Source organism: Pristis pectinata, chromosome 22 (assembly GCF_009764475.1).
Source record: "Pristis pectinata isolate sPriPec2 chromosome 22, sPriPec2.1.pri, whole genome shotgun sequence".
In the NCBI taxonomy this organism is placed as follows: domain Eukaryota; kingdom Metazoa; phylum Chordata; class Chondrichthyes; order Rhinopristiformes; family Pristidae; genus Pristis; species Pristis pectinata.
The window spans coordinates 27,527,267-27,549,968 of NC_067426.1; the positions used below are offsets into that span (position 1 = coordinate 27,527,267).

The 22,702-nt window shown below is 40.8% G+C and overlaps 1 protein-coding gene across 7 annotated transcripts in view; it reads left to right on the top strand.

Annotated features, from left to right (window-relative positions):
- Positions 1–22,702, top strand: part of LOC127581876 (uncharacterized) — a 43,052-nt gene that overhangs the window by 15,229 nt on the left and 5,121 nt on the right. For 6 of the 7 annotated variants that reach the window (XM_052036696.1, XM_052036699.1, XM_052036701.1 and 3 more), the window contains 5 exons: positions 802–892; positions 2,318–2,493; positions 6,465–6,615; positions 13,353–13,527; positions 18,235–18,474. In XM_052036696.1, coding sequence (XP_051892656.1) covers positions 802–892; positions 2,318–2,493; positions 6,465–6,615; positions 13,353–13,527; positions 18,235–18,474 — 833 coding nt within the window. The remainder of the gene's footprint in view (positions 1–801; positions 893–2,317; positions 2,494–6,464; positions 6,616–13,352; positions 13,528–18,234; positions 18,475–22,702) is intronic. The other variant, XM_052036702.1, reaches the window with a different exon arrangement.

A 22,702-nucleotide genomic window follows, 5' to 3' on the forward strand; every position in this document is an offset into this window, starting at 1 on the left:
TTGGTGCTGAATCCCAGGAGTTCCCAACTCTCTTGAGTTTAGAAGAATGGGAGGAAATCTCGTTGAAACACATACATTTCTCATGAAGCTTGGCAGGGTAGATGTGGATTAGTTTTCCCTGGATGGGGTATCCAGCTTCAGGGGTCATTGTATCAAGATAAGGATTGGGCTGTCAAGGACAAAGATGAGAAGAAATTTCTTCACCCAGGTGGTGGTGAATTTTTGGAATTTGCTCACAAGAGGGCTGTGGAGGCTCAGTCACCGGGTATGTTCAAGACAGAGATTGATAGATTTTTAGACATTAAAGGAATCAAGGGGTATGTCAATGCAGGAAAGTGCTGCTGATCTTATTGTGAATAATGGAGCAGGCATGAGGGGCTATTTCTAGTGACCTTATGTAAAAGTATATGCAGATACAGGGGAGAGCAAATACATAATAACAAAGGATTTTACAAAGACATTTGTAAGTGAAAACAATTTTGCAACCGAAAGGGGAAAAACTGCAGATGCTGGAAATCTGAAAGAAAAACAAAAAAATGCTGGAAATATTCAGAAGGTCAGGCGGCACCTGAGGAGAGAGAAATTGGGTTATTGCTTCATGCTAACCATCAGAAACAATTCCTTCCAGAAAGCACTTTAAAGAAAAATTATTTATTATTTCTTTCCAGGCTATAACTAATCTGCAGGGGTTTCAATCCATGAAATGCTGCAGCCTTCTCATTAATTACTGACACACATTGGTGAATGGCATTACTCATGGATTGCAGTCAGAATACCCTGATGAACCTTTTTGCCTTTCAGGTTGAGTTTCAGGAGCCAATTCCAACCTCAACAAATGGACACCTGTATGCAAGCCTCACCGTCCCCTCAGAGCCTCAACACGGACAGATAGGTGTGGATTTTATGATAAAAATACGAGCACCAACCAATTAATGAAGTCAACCTTGGGCAAAATGGCCTTTTTGAGTTCCTTGAAATTGGGCCAGAATTTATTACAGAGTTATCAGATTCCAAGGTCTTGAATTTATCTTTTGATTCTAATAATCTGAAAGATTCAAATACGAATCTCACTTTTAGAAAGGCAGAATAATATGGACTCTAGAAGTTGTCAGTATAAATAGAAAATGCAGGACATACACAGCAAGTTAGACAGCATATCTCAACAGAGGAAAAAAAGGTCCACGTTTCAGGCCATTGGCCTTTAATCATGACCAGATCTAAAATGTTCACTCGACTTATCTCTCTTCATATATTTCTGACATGCTGAGTATTTTCAGTATTTTCTGCACACAAGTGTAAAGTTTGATAGGTAATCACTCCCTCCCTCCCTCCCTCCCTCCCTAGCTGAGGGATTTGTGTGCATTCCCTGTTCAATTCCTCCCTTTCATAGTAACATAGCATTACAGTGTGTAACTTTATCCACATGAAAGTCTTGAAAGTTATTACTTAAAGTAAGTAGATTCACAGGCCTGGGTCAAATTGTTTGTTTTGTATAATGCACTTTGACAAGTGTTACACTTTTATTAGTGTCAATTTTAATAATCAGACCTGGAATGATTCAATACCATAATGGATGTATCTGTACATGTCAATAAATTATCACCATGCACAGAAATCCAAATAAATAAAGCATTATATATATGTAACATCTTTGACATATCCCAAAGTGTTTCTCAGGCAACGATCTATATATGAACTGAAGTCACACAGTCAAAATTAACTACCCATTTTCACACAAGAAGCTCCCTACAAACAGTAATAAAGTAAATGACTAGGCATTTTAGTTTTGGTTGTAGTGATTGAAGTGCTGAGTGTGACATTGGCAGGAGTGAGCGGGGATCTTTTACAACCTCTTCAGCAAGTAGATGGGACCTTGAGTGAACAGTGCAACTGAAAGATGCGATCTTTGGCTGTGTGCCATTTCACTGGTCCTGTCTCAAACCGTCAGACATCAGATTGTTGAGACTGGGACTTGATCCTACAGATATTCTAATGTAGAAGGAATAGTGCTATCACTGAATCATTCCACTTCTATATACATGTAATTCAAAGAGTACTATAATGTTGCAATAATTAACCTGTTAATGTATTTGAGGTCATATGTAATAAATGGCTGTGGAAAAGATATACTATGATATGGCTGAGCTCCCCAGTGCCTGTTAAACCTGTACAGCTACTCTTAAAACACAGTTTTTGGAAAAATACAAATTGGACAATGAGCTCAGTCTTATTGTATGCAATTTATCAGAAGCAATGTTGTTCGAGTTGTTTTTATCTGAAAATGCAAGTTACTTGTGTTTGTTTAATGTAACCACAGATGGGATTATTCAGAAATTCATTAGACTGCAAGACGAAAGCAAAGAGTCAACAAAGAGAATTGTGATGATTGAAAACGACATTGAGTCTATTAAATTAGAACTAGCCAAGATGCAGACAGAATGGCAATACAGACAGCAAGAAAGACTAGCAGAACGGGGTGAGATCAAGGGTCAGGTAAACAAATCATTTGATCCTTTTCCTCTTTAAAATTGCTTCATGTTTTTACATGTATATATTCTATGTAGCCATGACGTAGTCACTTTTGCACTCAATATCTATCAACTGAAAGTTTTGAGTAACATTGTGTTGGATCTGGTTATTTTTGAATCCGCAGGTTCTTTCAGGAGTCCAAGAATGAGTTGAAAACAACTTGGTGCTTTACAGGGTGTTATTAGAAAAGTTTAAAACAAAGAAACAGTCACAGAGCACATGGCACTAGCTTTACTGCTGGAAGATGAGCCAAGGCAAAAGGAACTAAAGATGAACTAGGGCGGGGGGGGGGGGGGGGGGGTGTGGTGGTGGTGGTGGGAAGAGAGCAAGAGAGAGATTAACAAAAAACGACACCTTTTATACCTGAGATAAGAGGTACGCCTTAGCTGACAATCGTCTAATCAAGAAACCTATTAGATACCTGTGGCCAAACCAACCAATGAGAAAACACATATTGACCTGATGGACGAACCAATAAGCTAGGAAGCAGCCATTCCTTGTGCAGCCACTTGAGGTGTATTAAACACTATACATGTTAAAAAAAACTACTTAAAACAGTTGAATCCAACAATTGGTACTACAAAGCACAGAGGGTCATGTAGTACAGTACACGTTAAAGTCCAATTGTGGACTAGCATGCGTACCATCCACTACTCCCCTGGTATTCACAAGCACATACACTCAAAAAGCGCACATCATACACAGAACTCAGATGTGTCTGGGACTAAATGATTGAACCTGCAAAGTAAAGACTGCTGGGCTCATTAATAATGCAAGAACACAAGAAAATAGGAGCAGGAGTAGGCCACCTGACCCTCAAGACTGCCCCTCCATTCCATATGGTCATGGTGATCTACCTCATGATCAACTAAATCTCAACTTCTCTTCTGTCAAATCCCCATAGTCCTCAATCTCCTGACCTTTCAAACATTTATCTATCTCCACTTTGAATATTCTTTAGGAGCCAGCCTCCACTACTCTTTGAGACAGATAATTCCAGAGATTCTGGAATCTCCCCTCTGGGAGGAGGAATTCCACCTCCGTTTTTAAATAACCCTTATCTTGAAACTAGGTCTCGTCATTTGAGACTCTCCCAATAGTGAAGGAATCTTGACATCTACCCTGTCATTCTTCCACAGGATCTCATATGGTTCAATATGATCACCCTTCATTCTTCTATTCTCCAAAGAATACAGACCCAACCTCTTTAGCCTCTCTTGATAGGACAATCCTCTCATCCTAGGAATAAGTCCAGTGAGTCACCTTTGGACTGCCTCCAATGTTAGTATAGATTTTCTTAGGTAAGGGGACCAAAACTGTGTACAGTGCTCCATGTGTGGCCTCATCAACACCCTTTACAATTGTAACAGAAGGTTCCTAGCTTTAATCTCCAATCCGTTTTAAATAAAGGCCAGTGCGCCATTTGCCTTCTTAACTACTTGCTTCATCTGCCTGCTAACTTTTTGTGATTCATGCACCAGAACACCCAGATTCCTCTGTACGTCACTCATTTGCAGACTCTTTGCATTTAGATAATAATCTGCCTCTTGATTCCTCTAACCAAAGTGCATGACCTCACACTTCCCCACATTAAACTTCAGTTTTTGCCGACTCTCTCAATCTATCCATATCCCATTCGCAGTGTCACTGAATATTCATCACATCTTGTCCTTCCACCTATTTTTGTGCCGTCACAATCTTGGATACATTACATTCTGTCTCTTTCTGAGGGCCAAGGAACCGATCCCTGGGGCACTCCACTAGTTACATCAATAACAGTCAGTAAGTTCTTGAAATTTCTCGTTGATCTTGTGTTTTTTTATATTTTTGGAATATGAGTTTTGCTGGCAAGGACAGCAGTTATTGCCATCCCTAATTGTGCTTGAGAAGGAGGTGGGGAGCTGCCTTCTTAAACTTCCACAGTGCTGTTGTTGAGGAATGAGCTTCAAGATTTAGACCCAACGATGATGAATGACTAGTGATATATTTCCATGTCAGGATGGTGTGCAACTTGGAGGGGAACCTTTTGATGGTGGCGCCTCCATGTGCCTGCAACTCCAGTCTTTCTTGGTGGTAGAGGTCTTGGGCTTGCTTTTGGAGTAGCCTGGATGAGTAACTACAGTGCATTTTGTAGATGATAAGCACTGCAGCCAATGTGCCCAGCTGGTGAAGGGAATGAATATTTAGAGCAGTCGATGGGATGCCAAACAAGAGGGCTGCTTTGTCCTAAAAACCATTGAGCTTCTTGATTGTCAAAGCTACACTCATCCAGGCAAGTGGAGAGTATTCCATTTACAAGCAACAGACACAAAATGCTGGGGGAACTCAGCAGTTCAGGCAGCATCAGGTCCTGATGAAGAGTCTCAACATGAAATGTCGACTGTTTATTTCCCTCCATAGATGCTGCCTGACCTGCTGAGCTCCTCCAGCATTTTGTGTGTGTTGCTCCAGATTCCAGCATCTGTAGAATCTCTTGTGATTCCGTTTACAAGACTTGTCAATTGTAACCCCAAGGTTATTGATAATGGAGACTTTAGCAATGTAATGCCATTAAGTGTCAAGGATGGATGATTATCTCTTGTTGGACAGATGAAGATAAATAATCTCTTATTGGAGATGGTCATTGTTTGGCACTTTCGTGAAACAAATGTTACTTGGCACGTATCAGCCCGTGTCTGAATGTTGCTTATGTCTTGCTACATGGAGGCATGGGTTGCTTCTATTTGCTGAGGGATTGTAAATGAAATTGAACATTATGGAATCATTAGTGAACATCCACACTTTTGACTGTATTGTGGAAGCAAAGTCATTGACGATGCAACTGAGGATCATTGACACTGCCCTGATGAACTTCTGCAATGATATCCTAGTGCTAGAGTGATTGATCTCCAACCAGCACACTGACCTTTCTTGATGTGAGGCATGACCCCAACTAGTGGAGTGTTTTGAAAATCAAAAAAGCTGCAGATGCTGGAAATCTGAAATAAGAACAGAAAATGCTGGAGACACTCAGTAGATCAGACAGCATTAGAGGAAAGAGAAACAAGTAACGTTCCAGTTCCAGGAACCTTTGTTAGAAACAGGAAAGAGAAACTAGCATAGGTGGGGGAGAGGATAGGTGGAATAAAGGGAGTTTCTCGGATAGGTTGATACAGGAAGATCTAATGTAGTTAAGTGTTTTCCCTTTAATACTCATTGACTTCATTTTTACCAGGGTACCTTAATGTCACACTTGGTCAAATTATGTTATCATCATGGTGGCTTTCTTAATGGAGAATAATAGCAGTTTTAAAATAATAGAAGAGTTATCAGCTTAATGTGATAGGGAAAGTTTTAAGGGGACATCAATAAAAACATAAGACCAAAATTAGATTATTCAGCCCCTTGAACCTTCTGCCATCAGTCTAAATCAGTCTCCATTTAGTTATTTTGGTTGCATTACCTTTCCTTACAAGACAACAATCTATCAGTCACAATGTGCAAGGTATTAAATAGGTTGGCCTTTATATTCTATTTTGTGATGTTTGCTTATCAGAAGCAGTTTTTATGATGAATTATGTTAGTAATTTCAGACTGACAAGGTTCAGACATTTTAATAATAAAGTTCAATGATTTGAAGACTGAAGTAACTATAGATTCGGAAATTTCAAATTAATATTGAAACTGTAAAAAATTTAGGTCAGTCTGCACTAGAAAGAAAAAAATCAATTAACATTTCCTGTGAGAATCTTTACCACGGTATCTCAGTCAAAGCGTTAACCAATCTTTTTCTTTCAAGTAGTGAGTGGCCTTTCATGTTGCTTTGCTTTCATTAATATTGATATTAAGTTATCATTCAATGAAGCTCAGGAGTAAAGGACAGTTATTATTGGGAAATAGCACAATGAAGATAATAGGAAATTAACAAGTTTCCTGTTACTAATTGTATCCTTCAGCTTTATGTTGAGCGGAGTGATCAGACAATGAGGAACAGGGATTTGGATCTTCCTTGGAAGTGCAAGATGCCGAAAGAAACCCAGGCTCAAAACTTCACATGCCGACAAAGGAGAGATTATTCCATGAGTGATGAAGTGGACTACCCCTGCAGTGAGTTACATAGACCGGTGATTCCCAGTTAAAGGATGCAAGGGACTAAGTGGGACAGTTACTGAAAACAAGCTCAGGGTTAACTATGCAAGATTAACATATCCAGTGCTTCAAAGACAGACTGTGGAGACTGTGTGCTGCCCACTAATTAATAGGATCGTAGTAGGCATCTGGCGCTAACTGCTTTTCATTGCTTATATGTCCTAGCAGCTGCTGCAGATTGTGAGAGGCCAGCCCTACTTAAATCTAGCCTGCAGCTCTGAACTGAGAGGTACACTGTGGCTGGAGTAGGTGATGGAATTTGTTGTGTAACTTCTGATGTAGAACAAAAAAACATAATAATGGTATGCCTTGGAAGAGGCTAGCTGTCAAGATCTTCCAGTGCCACACCAGAGATTCTCATGCAGAAGCTAGAGAGAAAAAGAGATGTCTTTTACTGACAACAGTCAGGCCATCCTCCAGAAAAGTTCACAGAAAGCAGTAGATTGAGAAAGCTGTGAGGATCGGATGCATACAAGACCTCACATTTGTGATCAAGGTTAGTGAATACACCTTCCTACAATAGTCTGACCAGCTACACCAATAACCTCAGTAATTGTTCAACATGCCTCTCCTCCATCCCTCGTGTACAAACAACCCTCATCAATGGCAGTTCATATCTAACATTCTTTTGTTCCTGTTTCCCTCAATGGCAATCCTGCTGTAAGCCCTCTATTCCACAACTTGCACATACTGTGGCGATTCAACCAGGTTGGCACAACGGCATAGTTAGCAGCAACCTGGGTTCAGTCCTGACCTCTGGTGCCGTATGTGTGGAGTTTACAGGTTCTCCCTGTGACCACATAGGTTTCCTCCAGATGTCCAAGTTACCTCCCATATCCTAAAGATATGCAGTTTGGTGGTTTAATCAGCTGCTATAAATAGCCCCTAGTGTGTAGGTGAGTGTTAGAACGTGGGAAGAATAAAATAAGATTAGTGTAGGATTGGTGTAAGTAGGTGATTAATGTTTGACTCGGACTCAGTGGGCTGAAGGACTGTTTCTGCGCTGTTTGACTCTGTGGCTCTGTATAATTCTGTAACATTTACATCACCTAAACAATCTACACCCACATGGTTGCTTTTCTCTTTTGCAAGACAATTCAGGACAATTAGAAAGAGTGGAAGCTAACTTGTGGGAGACAGGTGTGGTTGCATGGTCCTTGTGCCTTAGAAGAGACCATACTCACCATCATTTGAATGCATTGCTGAACTTGTTGTTAATAATAGAACATAGAACAATACAGCACAGGAACAGGCCCCTCACCCCACGATGTTGTGCCGAACTAATTAAACTAATGACACCTAATCCCTTCTGCCTACACATCACCTATATCCCTCCATTCTTTGCATATTCACGTGCCTGTCTAAGACCCTCTTAAACACCTCTATTTGCATCTGTTGCCACTACCACCCCTGGCAGTGCATTCCAGGTACCCACCACTCTCTGCGTAATAACACTTGGCCCTCTCACCTTAAATGCATGCCCTCTAGTATTCAACCCTGGGAAAAAGATACCGGCAGTCTGTCTATGCCTCTCAATGGGGCAAGAACTATGGATAATGATAATATCTTCATGCTTAATTCTCCTTCTCACACGTCACTTTCCACCCATCTCAGAATCTCTTCTGACTTAGAAGCTGCAGATGGCGTAGGAAGCTCGCTTTCCACCCCTCTCCCGACCACAGCCCTATACTTGTGCTTCATTTCAGGGAGCCAGGAAGTGCCACCTGACCAGGCAGTGGCAGCAGAGCAATAGTGTAAGAACAAGTAGATCCTGATCACAAAGAAACATTTCATATCTATAATATAGTGAAACTAGGGATTGAATCGAGAGGACAGCTTAGGGGTTGTATCTGCATGTGGTGACTCATGATGTTGACATTTCAAGTAGCCAGGTTGGGGATGTGATGGGGATCTTCATTAGGACACTTTTGGGCCTAACCCAGATGCAGTCTGATGACTGATATTCAGCACAAGCAGAAGCCACTCATTGGGCTGAATTGTGCTCACCCAGACTCACGCTTGTCTACCACAATGTAATTATGTGTGGCATAGTCTGGCACGCCAAGCAAAAGCTTTCTACTGTATCTCGGTACATGTGACAACAATGAAACAATATATAATATGACCAGAATGGCCACCATTATCTTTTGTGGCCACATGGTTTCCAGTGACTTGGTGGCCTTGCTGCCACAACCACCACATGAAATGGAACAGTCTGAGGTCAGCTCAGGCAGCACAAACTGAGGCCATGCCTGTGCACCACCCTGAGGACCTTCTGACAGCTTCTACTCTATGTCTCTGATGATCAGAAACACATTGGAAAAGTTAAGGTGCATTTAACTAATTTATAAAAGAAAAATCATTTAAAAAATGTTATTGAAGTAAATAAGTTATTTAAAACTATACACGTAAATGAATAAAATAAAAGAAAAAAAATACTTGGATCAACATACCTTTATAATACAGATCAGGGCCCCATTCAAATGAAAGAGGACCTGAGATACACTAGCCATTTCTAGTATAAAGCTGAGGAGACAGGTGCAAAGTATATCTGTCACCATAGCCCAGTGTGATTAGGAACAGCCCCTGGATTTTGTGGTGGGTCCAGTGTACAACGGAAGGTCAGACGCAGGGGCATCTGATTTCCAGCATGTTCCGTACTTCAATGCTGCCATGCACGGGTGTACAAACCTGGAGTGTGCTGATAGGCTGTAACTAGCTGGGGTTCCTGTCTGCAAACGACAGCCACCCATCGGCACAGTCAGGCCCCAGATCTGGGTGCAGAGTGAAAGCTCAGACTCACATTAAAGTGGGTTCAGTTCATTGTCATGCAAGCTCAGACTGCTACTGTTGCAGTTCATCCTTAGCCACTTAAGCTATTATGCAGAGGGGCTTGCAGAGTGCTGCAGTCTCTGTGCTTTAACAAGTTAGTAGGATTAAAGAAATGATACTTTGGGGGAGTAGCAGTGGCTCTAAGGAGCATAAACCCCCTGTCTTCTTTCAACACGTCCGCTCACTACTGCCACAACATCTGTGACCTTGTCGTTGTCTAACAGCCAGCAGAAGATGATGCGGTCCATTGGAAGATGATGCAGTCTAATGCCAGGTTGTTTGTTTCCAGTGCAACTAAAGATCATGCTCCAAAACAATCTGCACTTATCTCAACTGAAACTGCTGCAGCCACCAGGAGATATAAAGGCAGAGGGAAGGGAGATGATGGCGATTCATAAATTTGCTTATTTTGTGTTGACTTTTATTTTTGAATTGTGAGCAAACATATGCTGTAATGGTTGGTAACACAGGGAAGGTGACTTGGAAGCTTGGTGAATGGGGAATTGGGATTGCATTTACTTGTACTGCAGTCAAAGATATTCTGGCCTGAAAGAGGGCTTCTCGTTTGCCTTCTCCCACTTTTTTCTCTTGCTCCTCCTCTGGCTCCTTGGTTGTTCACAGTGGCTGACAGTAAGGGCATCTCCCTCACATTGTTAAGGCTGTGCATCATCAACATCCCATCACAAATTCTGGCATTCGCTGTGCCAGCCAGAAACTACTGTTGTCCTCCATTGCTGCCCAAACTGCAGGTACACAGGCTAGATTTCAGCCCAGCCACCAGCACATCTGTCCAATTCAGAGCGTGGTGACTCGTTCCAAGCTGCTATCTACAGATCTACTCATTACCCTTACTATAATCGCTCTCAGTGTAACTGCACTGTGTGTAATGAATTCACCTATACGATCGGTATGCAAGACAAGTTTTTCACTGTACCTCGGTACAAGTGACAATAATAAACCAATACCAATACCAGAGGTCCTGAAGTCCAGTGGTGAGTGTTGGTCTAAAGCCAGCAGGGTCATCATCTGCCATGCCATACCATGCTGCCAGCTTTCTTTTTACTGTACCTGTGGACTCTTCATGGAGAGCAACACGGTAGTGTAAATCTTCACAGACCTCTTAGTTCTAAGGTGGGCCGAAGGGCCTGTTTTGTGCTGTATGGTTCTATGGAAACCTGCCCAGTGAGCTTGGTGCAAAGACAGTGATCTAATTGAGATCAACAGGAAGAAACAGTGGTCCAAACAACACTAAACAGATCTTATCGTTTGATTTGTCAGTATGTTTAAGTCCATTTAGGTGTTTAAATGTTTTGACTGTTTACCATTTTAATTGTAATTTTAAAAATAATTTTGATTTAAAAAAACTTTCATTAATTATCAGCTTCAAAGTCTTTTTCAATATTGATGAACGTCAGAGAAAGCCAGTGAGATTGTATGTAGTGCCTCAAAGACATTGTATCAGAGCAGCCATCCACTTATCTTGCACTGCACTGGGCCACACCAATATGTGAAGCCTTGGTTCTTTCTGAAATCCTTTAAGTTGCTGAAGGACTGCCTTGAATTGTTGTTCCCAGAGCCAAGTGCATTAGTAACCATTCCCCTCATAACACTACATGACTGGGAGAACGAGAAGAAAATATGCAGAGCAGGGAAGGTTATGGGAAATGGAAAGAAGAAAGAGAGCAAGAAGGACTCTTAGCAAGAGACCACGTCCACCAGGAGTGTTCAGGGGACAATTCTTCCACCTGAGTCATGATGAGAAAATAATATGAATCATTTACACTTCAGTCTGGGCATCCTCATTAAAATCTTCCACATATTTCATCCATAATTGTAATCACAGTGCAAGATTAGTTTTGCCAGAAGCTATTAAGATACATATCGTCTAAAATATATTTTTGCAATTATAATAGATACAGTAAATACAATCGGGACATGTCATTCCCTACAATTGTTATCCTATCAATTCAGTACATTCTTTTACAATGCGTCATTGCCGTGTTTCCCTCTTAAGCAATGCACCCGTGAAGTATTTGAGAGGCTGTTACATGGGGTTCAGACTCTTAGTGTTCAGTGGTGGCTGGACACTAGACTGTGGTCCTTTCTCACAGAGCTTTTGCAATGGCTGCCTATCAAGATTACCATGACATGAATTAGGCAGGCTTCTTCCAAACTGGAGCTTGGAGATAGATTTAACGCCTCACAGTCTGCCATTCTCCCTTAGGGTGATCACAAACATGCTCTATTCAAAGAGCAACAACTACATTTCTTCCTTACCGGAGGACAACAGGTAAAGTGACCACGTGACTTTACAGAGATTGCAGGCTATTCGATTGTGCAGAATGACTGTAGGGCCAAGAATGCACTATGCTTGAAACCATTCAGGATAAACTTGTCTGTTTGACTAGTAGCCAATCTTCCGCCTTAAACGTTCACCATGGATGAACCATGACTGCAGTGTGAAGCAGCCACTAAAAGCAACTCCCTACTCAACAGTGTTTTGGGAGAATCTTCACCAACTGGAATACAGAAGTTCAAGAATACATTTCACCACCATCTTCTTAAGAACAATTAGGAATGGGCAATAAATTCTGGCCTCCCCAGCAATAGCCACTTCCTAGAGAAAAAAATAAAGAATACTACTGAGTGGACATGTTGCTTCGAAGACACTGTATGTCATTACCACATTCAGTGTATTGGAGCTGAATGGTAATCCACTCTCGCAATGTCTGCTAGTGTGTGACCATGCTGCACCAATCAAGTCAGTGCCCAGTATCCTTACAGCAGTTATGACATCTTCATCCTGTGGTGGTTCACTGTACTGTCTGCATTTGAGCCACCATGACAAGCAGAAGACCATATGTAGCAAGAGTGTTCAGTGAAGAACTCTTCCACCAAAATCATCATTTTTTTTCCTGTTCAACTATTTATCCCTTTCCTTTTTGAGAGTTATAATTGTATCTTCTCCTACCACACTCTCAGGCAGCACATTCCAGATCAAGCCAGCTTGCTGAGTTCTTTTTCTCACCTCATGTTGTTTCCAATTAACTTTGTTCTTTGGTCATCGAACCTTCTTTTATTAAAAACAGTCTTCAGAAATTCTATTGAGCCTCAGATTGTTTCTGTGGAACTTCTTCTTAATGTACTAATAGCACAGTTCTGGGATTTTATTTCATGTCCTCTGTGTATATGATGTGCACAAACAGAATGGGTAAAATGCATATAAGCACAACATTAACCATAAAAACTAAAGCAAGTGTTAACCAGTGGGCTAAAAGTTGATGCATTGGTTAAAAGAGCTCAACCTTACCTGGACTGCTGCAGGAACCCCATTGTTACTCCCAAAATGCACCACCTCACACTTGTCTAGATTAAACTCCCATTTCACCATCATTTTGATATCTCTCTGCAGCCTCAGACTACGTTATACACTATCAACAACTCTGTCAGTCTTCTTGTCATCTGTGAACTTACTGATCATGCCACCCACATCCATATCCAAGCTACTCACAAATATTACGAACAGCAAGGGTTCCAGCACCAATCCTTGTGGTACATCACTAGTCATGTACATCCAATCGCAAAAGCAACCCCCTACCATCACCCTCTGTCTCCTATTGCCAAGCCAATTTTGGATCCAGTTTGCCAACTTTCTGTGACAAGTTTATATAAGCACATTCCATTGCAAAAGTGGAATAAGAATTTATGATGGAAAACACGTGTAAAAATAGAACAAACTTGTGCCGTAAGAATTTTATAATATTGTGAATTATTTATTCAAAGCCTTTATTTTCTTCATTGGATAGTTTTAGAGATTTCACTGCTTATGTAAACTTCTGCTTTGCTTGCATTTGTTTTGGCAGATTTCCTACCACAATTTGATGAAGGTAGCCAAACAGAGTTGATGCCATTTACAGGCGAGTACTCTGACAAGCACTATTTCACTGAAGTGCCCTTTTGCAGCCTTCCATATGGGTCCACCCGTCTCACTTCTATGACAAGCTACAGCTCTTACAGACGTGGATCTCTCCTGTACAGGTAAATTATCAAGGGAACAGAAACAAAGGAATTTCTTGGACGAATGTCCATAGAGTTTGCCTTTTACCACCCTTGTGCTCATGTGATATGGCAATAATGGAGTTGTCAACTGATCATAGCAATTAACCTTTACCAATTGGTCTATAGCAGACCCAGAAAAGACATGGGGAAAACAGTGAGAAAAGCTGTGGGAATTAGGGCAGGTTTAACTTCCAGTGAGCCATTGATCTATGGAGAGAAATAAGCAGCTCATTGGTGAAGCCTGAAAAAGATTACGGCAGGACCAGCATGGATCAAAACCTAAGGTGGGGTGATGGGACTGAAGGGCCAGTAATTGTTGGGAAGCGGTGACACTCAATATTGTGATGTTTACAGTCTTCACTGGACTATGTTTATTCAGGTTTTTCTCCCAAGATGGTCAGATTGCAGATATCAATCAACCATCTCCAGCTTTTCTTAAAGATGAATGGAGACCGGTATAACTAGGATGTTAATTGATCATCACTATATAAGTTTTCCACAGAGCTACATGCACATTTTAGCACCTGACTCCTTCATAACTAACTGCTTATGTTCATGTTCCTAAATTCAAAAAACCCTGCAGATCCTGAAAACTGAAAATAAAAGCAGAAAATGATGGAAAAATTCAGCAGGTCAGGCAGCATCTCTCTACCATTAATCAATTAACCAGATGGCTCCGTGAATATTGATCTGCTGGACAAGTCTGGTCTCACCCTATCAGAAATATTTCCTTCACCCTATCCATCCCTTCTCCACCCTTTTTGCAACTCAAAACTAACTTGTTTTCTATTTTCGTAGTTCTGATAAAGGGTCATCAACCTGAAACTTTAACTCTGTTTGTCTATTGACAGCTGCTGTTTGCCCTGATGATTGTTTCCAACATTTTCGATTTTATCTCATTGTTTTTTTTGTTTATTATTGGTAATTGATTTAGTATTGTCACATGTACCAAAATACAGTGAAAAGCTTTGTTTGGATGCCATCCAGACAGATCATTCCATACATAACTACATTGAGGTAGTACAAAAGGAAAAGCAATAATAAAATGCAGAATATAGTGTTACCGTTACGGAGGAAGTGCAGTGCAGGTAGACAAATAAGGTGCAAAGGCATGATGAGGTAGATTGAGAGATCAAGAGCTCATCTTTATTGTGTAAGGGGTCCATTCAAGAGTCTTATAACAGCAGGATAGAAGCTGTCCTTGACCCTTTCTCAAGCTTTTGTATCTTCTGCCCGATGGAAGGGGGGAGAAGAAATAATGATTGGGGTGGGAGTGGTCTTTGATAATGTTGGCAGCTTTCCTGAGGCAGTGGGAAGTGCAGACAAAGTCAATGGAGGGGAGGCTGGTTTTCGTGATTGACCAGGACAAAAGGCAATTTTAAAATTTGTGTAACTTACATCGATTTCAATCATGCCACTTAAATAACATGTACTTCCATTTCCTTTCTGGTGTCAGCTGTGGCTCAGTGGTTAGCTTTCTTGTTTCTGAATTAGATGGCTGTGGGTTCATGTACCACACTAGGAACTTAAGTGCACATATCCAACCTAGCAATACAGTATTGAGAGAGTGCAGTATCATTGAAGACCCTGTCTTTAGGATGAGACGTATTGTTGCCACATCAGGTGGAAGCAATTGGTCCTATGGCACTATTCTAAGTGGATCAGGGGAGTTACTTTGGGCAATATTTAATCCTCAAATCCTCAAAATTTAATATTGGTGTAGTGTAAATGCATGCTTGATCATCGGCATGGACTCGGTGGACCAAAGGGCCTGTCCCAGGCTGTATCTCTCCATGATTTAATGACTAAACAGTCTCGTCACTGCTTTTAGTATTTCCTACTGTATTTCCTACATGACAACAGCAATAAGTTTTAAAAGTTCTTTATTGCCTGTAAAGAGTCACAAATAATCATTCTTAACAGCCTAAGATCCTGAATGACATTCCAAATGCAAATCTTTCTTTCTGTGGGAATCTAACTAAAATATCCGTGGCCTTAAATGGCAGGATAATCCACAATGATTTTTGTTAAGGAAGACTGTTTTATTTTCTCTAATTAAGAAGTGAATTCAGGAGGTCACACAGCCTGCTCCTCCATTTAGTAAGGTAATGGTTCATCCTCACCTTTGTCCAATTTCCCTCTCGCTTCTTATATCTCTTGATTCCCTTGCCATCTGAAAACCTAATCAACACTGTGAAATGTTTCACACAGTAGAACAATAAACATCTTAGAGTGGCTCTCACTTATTGAATGAAGTCAGGAAATTGAGCTCCACATGCTTCACTTGTGGAATTATTATTACCCTGTTAGGATTCTGTCCAAAGAACAGCTTGTGTGTCCAATGACAGGAGATGGGTATTTGGCTTGACCTGAATCCTAGATCTGGATACATACAGTGGTATATTAAAGCCAGGAGGATTATTAGCTCAGTGTCATACTTACTGAGGCATGGGTGATAAATCTGGCGTGACCATATCTCTTCCATGGTGTGATAATTCTAATTTATGTCAGCTATAAGAAGCAGGAAATTGATCACTTCCTCTCCTGAACTACTGTTATGCACCTTCACATGTTAAAAGCCTATCCTAGAGATACCCGCTGTAAGCAAGCTGCAGACCTACTCTGCAGTTTGGAAATGATGTCTGGGCTCAGTAGCCTCCTTGTGTATGACAAGCATATGCACAATGGACCCAGAAAGAATATTGCATGTGCACAAAGTAGAATGGAATTTTAATAAAATTACTTTGTGCAGCACATTAAAGTGTTGCATTATGTGAATGAATTTCAAGGGCATGATGTTTACTTAATGAGGTTTGCATTGCAATTGAAAGAAACATTTTCTGTGTCCTATTAATTCAATTTCTTGGCAGGATTAACAAGAAAAATAGTTTCTTGGGTAGTTATACGGAAAGCAGATTAACTTGTTTCATGGAATCCAGCTGAAGGAACTGAGTAAACATCTATAGACTGCCAATGGATAGCAGTGAGCTCCTGCAATTGTTATTACATCAACTCTGGCGGTTAGCTGGGGAATGAGAAAAATTGGGGCTCCAAGCAGAGGCTCAACATTCTTCTACACAGAAGAATATATTTAAGTCAAATGTTTTAAAAGGCCTGTGATCTATTAAGGTAAAGCTGCCTTTGACAGCACTTCTCAAACCGTTGATATCCACAAACCAGAGGGAAACAGGACCTTTTCCAAATTCCAAGTTGGACACTGTTGTAACTAAGAAGAATAGTGTGCAAAATCAAACTGCTGGAGGAACTCTGTGGATTGTGCAACATATGTGGGGGAGGGAAGGAAGTATCGATGTTTTGGGTTGAAACCTGCATCAGGACAGATCCAGGGTCTCGACCTGAAACATCAATGATTTCTTTCCCTCCCACAGATGCTGCTCGACCCATTAAATTCCTCCAGCAGTTTGTTTTTTGCTCCAGATACTGGCATCTGCAGTCTCTTGTGTCTCCTCAGGAAGTATATTGCTGTTCTTTCATCATTACTGGGTGAAAATGTTGAAACTCCTTGTATAACCAACACTGTCAAAATGCCTTCACAAGGAGGAGCGGTTTAAACAGGAAGATTGTGACTCTCTCTAAGGCAATTAGGGATGGGCAATAAATGCTGGGCATGCCTGTGACTCACACATCCTGAAAAAATAAATTAAAATTGCTTGCCTCTACCTTGAGTCAACCTGAATGTCAACTGTTGAATGTTCTTCGATAGTCTAATGTAAGTGCCAATTCTGGTATTTTTATAACCACATGGAAAAGTTCTAGATTTAATCACAACCCTAGGCTTAATTAGTTCATCTCACTGACCTGCTCAAAGTTTAATCTCAACTTGATTATTCCTTTCGAGGTCCAGCTACAAGTTCAGGAATAAACTGTAGATGGTGGATGTTGGGATGGGCATTTAGGGAAATGTTCAAAGGATGAAATCAAACAGCAGCCTCTTTAACCTGTGTTCAGTGAACTCTCTGCTGAACTGGGTACAGTTTTGATGCTCCCCAAGAGATGTAGATGCAGGAACTTTAACCAATGAAGTGCTAACATTCTTCTAACAGCTGTAAACAGTGCCACAAGGAAGGTAATTCAGAGGTCGCAGGCAGAAGAAAGCTTACTTTACTGGATATCATTAGATCAATCATAGTAGCTAGCCTTAATGCTGTGATTTTGACCCTCTAAGAATGGGACAGTTAGAAAGAATTAGATAGAGTTGGCAGCTGAAAAGTAGAGGAGAGAGAGATGAGGATTCATGTCAGGTCTGGAGTGAAGTGAGTGGGAAATGATAAATGACTCAAGGAAAGTGTAGAGATAGGTGGGGTGACCTGTATGGATATAGCGAGGTAAGGCATCCTTCCACAGGGGTACTTCATCTGTGCAGTTGTGTGGGTTTTGTGTATGTGTGTGTATGCATGTAGACAATATGTGCGTGGGTTTGTACCCAGAGAGTTTATGGGTGAAGGTCAAGGAATATTAGGTGTCCAATGACAGCTTTTGAGGTAAATGGAAATGAAAATCACAGCAGATGTAAAGGGCTTGGTTGAATGGTCTCTCACTAGAATGTCTTATAGCTTACACCATTGTGAGTTCTGACTCTCCGCAGAGTGTATCCTTAAAGAGTTTTTTGCATACTCTTGACCTCCGGTTATTTTACATTAAGTGTGATTCCATTCTCTCTCCTAGATTTAAGGCTGATCTCAGAAGTGTTCAACCCTTGAAAGCATATGCACCACGCTCTATCTTAGATTTAAAGATAGGGCACAGAGTGAAGATTATATTGCCAATTGGCAAAATTGGAACAGGTGTGTTGAAGTATATGGGTACATTGCCTGGTGCACCAGAAGTCTGCTTTGGAGTGGAACTAGAATGTCCTGAAAATGGCCTACATAATGGAGTGTTTGCAGGGCACTGCTACTTTCATTGGTGAGTAAATCAGTTGGTGAGCTTCGTAAATGTGAAAACGCCTTTATATTGGGTTATGTTTTCTTCTCACTTTGTTTGCTTTGACAAATGTGTCAGCAAATTACAGGTTGATTCATGACATAATCCATTCTTGTTTGAATCATTAGCTTCTTTGAATCTGTGATTCACTAACAGTCTGGCGCAGAGATTGGGGCAAGGAAAAAATTGTGAATGGAGACATTCTACCACTTTGAAGTCTCTTTTAAGATTTGCCCTAAATTGCTCTGAACTGAGCTGGCAAGTACAGAATATCCACACTAGCTGAAGAACAGCTACATAAATGTTAGCTTCAGACCAGCAGGATATCATCAGGCTAAATTCCATTATTTGCTGTCTGAGATCCATCAAACTAATTGACCCTCTCTTCAGCTAACGAGGACTGATACCAGAACCTTGGAGGGGAACTACTTTGTTTTGTGGTGCCATTTGTGTCTATTTCAGAGTGTCCTTTAAAAATCTATTCCTTGCTCATTATTTTAAGGTTTCACCTAGGAGTTAACCTCAAGATTATTTTTGTTTTGAAAATGACCTTAAGATGTGCAATGCACAAAACTCCATTTATCCAGGGACTTTGATGGTGAAGGACTAGCAGATTTTCTGGATTATTGGATGATATCCCTGTTAATACTCCAACATTTTTGACTACATTTTCCAGTGAACCCAGTAAGTTTAAAGGGAATGCCCTGGTAAACTTCAAGAGACCAGAAGCAACAGAACCAAGTGAGTTTCAAGAGAGCGTGGGAACCAGGGCCCCGGTAAATTTCAAGGAAGTGTGGGAACTGAAACCCCAGAAAAGTTACAGGGATAGCTGGAGTTGACATCCTGGTGAGTTTAAAGGGAACACAGGAACCACAACACCAGTTTGGGAAAGGGAGCAATGAACCAGGTGCTGAACCATCAGGATTTACAAATACTGCAATAGCGGATTATTGGAGTTTTACATTCTTTGAGTCCCTCATTGGGACTACCCCTCTTAATGATAAACGTGTAGGAGGAGGAGGAATAGTAGAAAGGCTACAAAGGCTGCAGTGCCAGAGATCAAAGTACATCTCCCTTGAGTTGTGCCTAAATGGCTTAGGACTGGGTCATTGTATAAACCCTGAGAGGGCATTGCAACATATTTTAGGAGATTAGTCATCAATTAGTACCATGAAATTATCATCTAGCCACAGCCTTATTGTCAGAGTGATCAAGCAACATCGACCAGATCAATTAATTTGCAGTTAATTTTTGTGTAAATCATTAATGTTCTGTGTGTCAGGGCAGTTCAGTTAATTGCAACTGAGATAGGAAGAAGGAATGTGAAGTCTTCTGTCAAATCCATATTATTATGTTGACTGTAAAATATGTTGAATGTTCAATTAATGGATGACTAAAGGCACAGGTTTCTATATGCCATAGTCATGGTTCCTTCATTTTTTGCCAGTTTTTGTCAGAAACAAGTTCAAAATATTGACTTGTCAAAGCTAGTTGTATTCCAATATTCCTGATACAACTAACACTATTGAAAAGTACATTTAAAATAAGGAACATTATAAGGAAGTTCTCTTCTACATTTGAACTAAAGTGTAACTGGTCAGTGGCATACTGAAGGGAAATCAAATCAATTATCTAAAGAAGAGAGGAGATAAATTGAATCAGAAATGCAGGCTCTGAGACGGAATAACATGGACATGAGGAGGACATAGTAGGATCACAGGATGCTGTAGGCAGAAAGCTGGGAGACCAATTCATCATGGAGAATTTCAGTCATGTCTTATCATATTATAACTGAATTTTTGTGTGCAGTAATAGGATTTCTCTGAATTGTTTGTTTCTACCACCCCCTCAGAATGACAAAATTCAAACCCAAATAGGTTCAGATTTGGTGCAAATGTAATTGTTCAATAAAAAAACATGAATACATCATAACAAAATGTATGGCAATAATAATCATACAAGGTATCTGTAATTTATAATTGAGAAGCTATTTAGACCAATCACCACTGAATACATTTTGATTTGTCCTCAGTCTATCACAATACCTTTTTCCTTTAGGGCTGTAGATCTATGATATGAATAGATGCCTTATCTGACTAAGACCTTCTTGGGAGAGGATACCTGGGCTGCAGAGTCTGTCCCCAGTATTCATTACTCTTTATTCAAAGCTTTGGCTGGTATTCCACCAAAGTTACAACAGATAATCAGCAGAAATTTAGGGCCCTATTATTTCACTCAGTGCGTTGTCTTAACTTCACAGTTTTCCTCCAGTTCTTCTCACTTGCTCCCCTGCTCCTGAATACTAATATGTGGTACAGATGATGGCCATCAGTTGACACCTTGTTGAAGTGACTTTAGAATCACAACAAGGAAACAGTACCTTTGGCCCATCGAGTCCGTGCCAAGCGTCAAGTGCCCATTTTATACTAATCCTGCACAAAACCATTTTATTCTCCCCACATTCCCATCAACTCTCCTCAGATTCTACACTCACCTATACACTAGGGGCAAATTATGGTGGCCAATTAACGCACTGGCCTGCATGTCCTTGGGATGTGGGAGGAACCTAGAGCGCCTGGAGGAAACCCACAAGGTCGCTGGGAGAATGTGCAAACTCACCTGTGATCAGGATTGAATATGGGTTGCTAAGGCAGTGAGGTAGCAGCTCTACTTAAATGTGCCACCGTGCTGCCCCATTCTGGACAGGAATGCTTGTGTTAACTTGGTTCAAGTCACGTCTAGATTTGCATTTGTCCACCAGGATAACATTCAGAGTAAGAAATCCTGAAGAATTATCTGCCTCAGGCTTGACGTTCTGGGTTGAAACCCTGAATCAGGACTCCTGATGCCGGCGTCTCGCTGCAGGGTTTCACCCCAAAATGTCGACAGTTTCTTTCCTCCCACAGATGCTGCTCGACCCGCTGAGTTCCTCCAGCAGGTTGTCTGTTGCTCCACATTCCACCATCTGGAGTCTCTTGCGTCCCCAAATCAAACAAAGAGCAGGATCTAATCATTTTTTTAAATCGTACAATTTACATCTAGAAAAACATGCTTAGCTTTATTCCAGTTTTAGACATTATTTCCCATCGTGCCAAAATCTGATGGCTTGTTGGTTCAAGGTAATGATGGAGACTGACTGTGCAAAATAACTGGAGTTCATTTCATCTCTCTCTCATTTTAGTTGCTCCTCTTGTGCTCTATGTGTTTGTCTTTCAGTTGATGAGCTGAATTTGGACAAGTATGCCACACACCCCATGAAACCTTAAAGTCATGATAGGCATTTATTATAAAGAATGGGATGGTCCCCAAGCAATGGTTGTCACTTAGGTGCAGTTAACAAGATGTACTGGACTCATGAAAGCATTTCCCCCCCTTTGCTTCTTGGCCATTTCTAACATCCCCTTTCCTCTTTTTTCCTTTTTTTATGTCCATTTTATACTAAAAATGTTAATTTAATCTGGATTAACAACAAAATATGCTGAAGGTACTCAGCAGGTCAGGCAGCATCTGCAGAGAGAAGTAGAGTTCAAGCTCCAGGTCAATGATCTTTTCTCAGAACTGGTAAAGTGAGAAAACAAGCATTTCTGAAATTGCAGAGAAGGGGAGTGGTGGAGAGAACAGAGGGAATGTCTGTTCTGGGGTGGAGACCAAGGTTGTTCAGGCAATACAAAAGCTGTTGATGTGTCTAAGAGAGGATGATAACTGTTTGTTAATCACCACTGATGTGCCTGGAGCAGTGTAAGTAAAGAGATATGAATGGGATTAGTTTTAATTTCTCATCTGAGAAACAGAAAAAAGTTGCATTGTCCAGAAATGGAATCCTGATCTCAAGCATGATTGATGGGAATGCTAAACCTCACCCAACAATAAAATGCTTGTCATTATTTCATTGCAGTTAACCCAGAATATTGAAAGAAGCAAATGAGGACATTGCTGGGAATTTGACAAAGATCTGTGTGTCCTTACTAGGAATAGGTGAGGTCCCGGAGGACTGGAAAGTAACAAAGCTGTGCCTTTGTTCAAGAAAGGAAATAGGGATAATCCAAGTAACTATAGGCCAGTGAGCCTCACGTCAGACATCAGTGGTAGGGAAGCTACTGAAGACGATACTGAGGGATAGGATTTATGTGGATTTGGAAAGGCATGGCCTGGTTAGGGACAGTCAGCATGGCTTTCTATGGGGCAGGTCAAGTTTGATCAAATTTTTTGA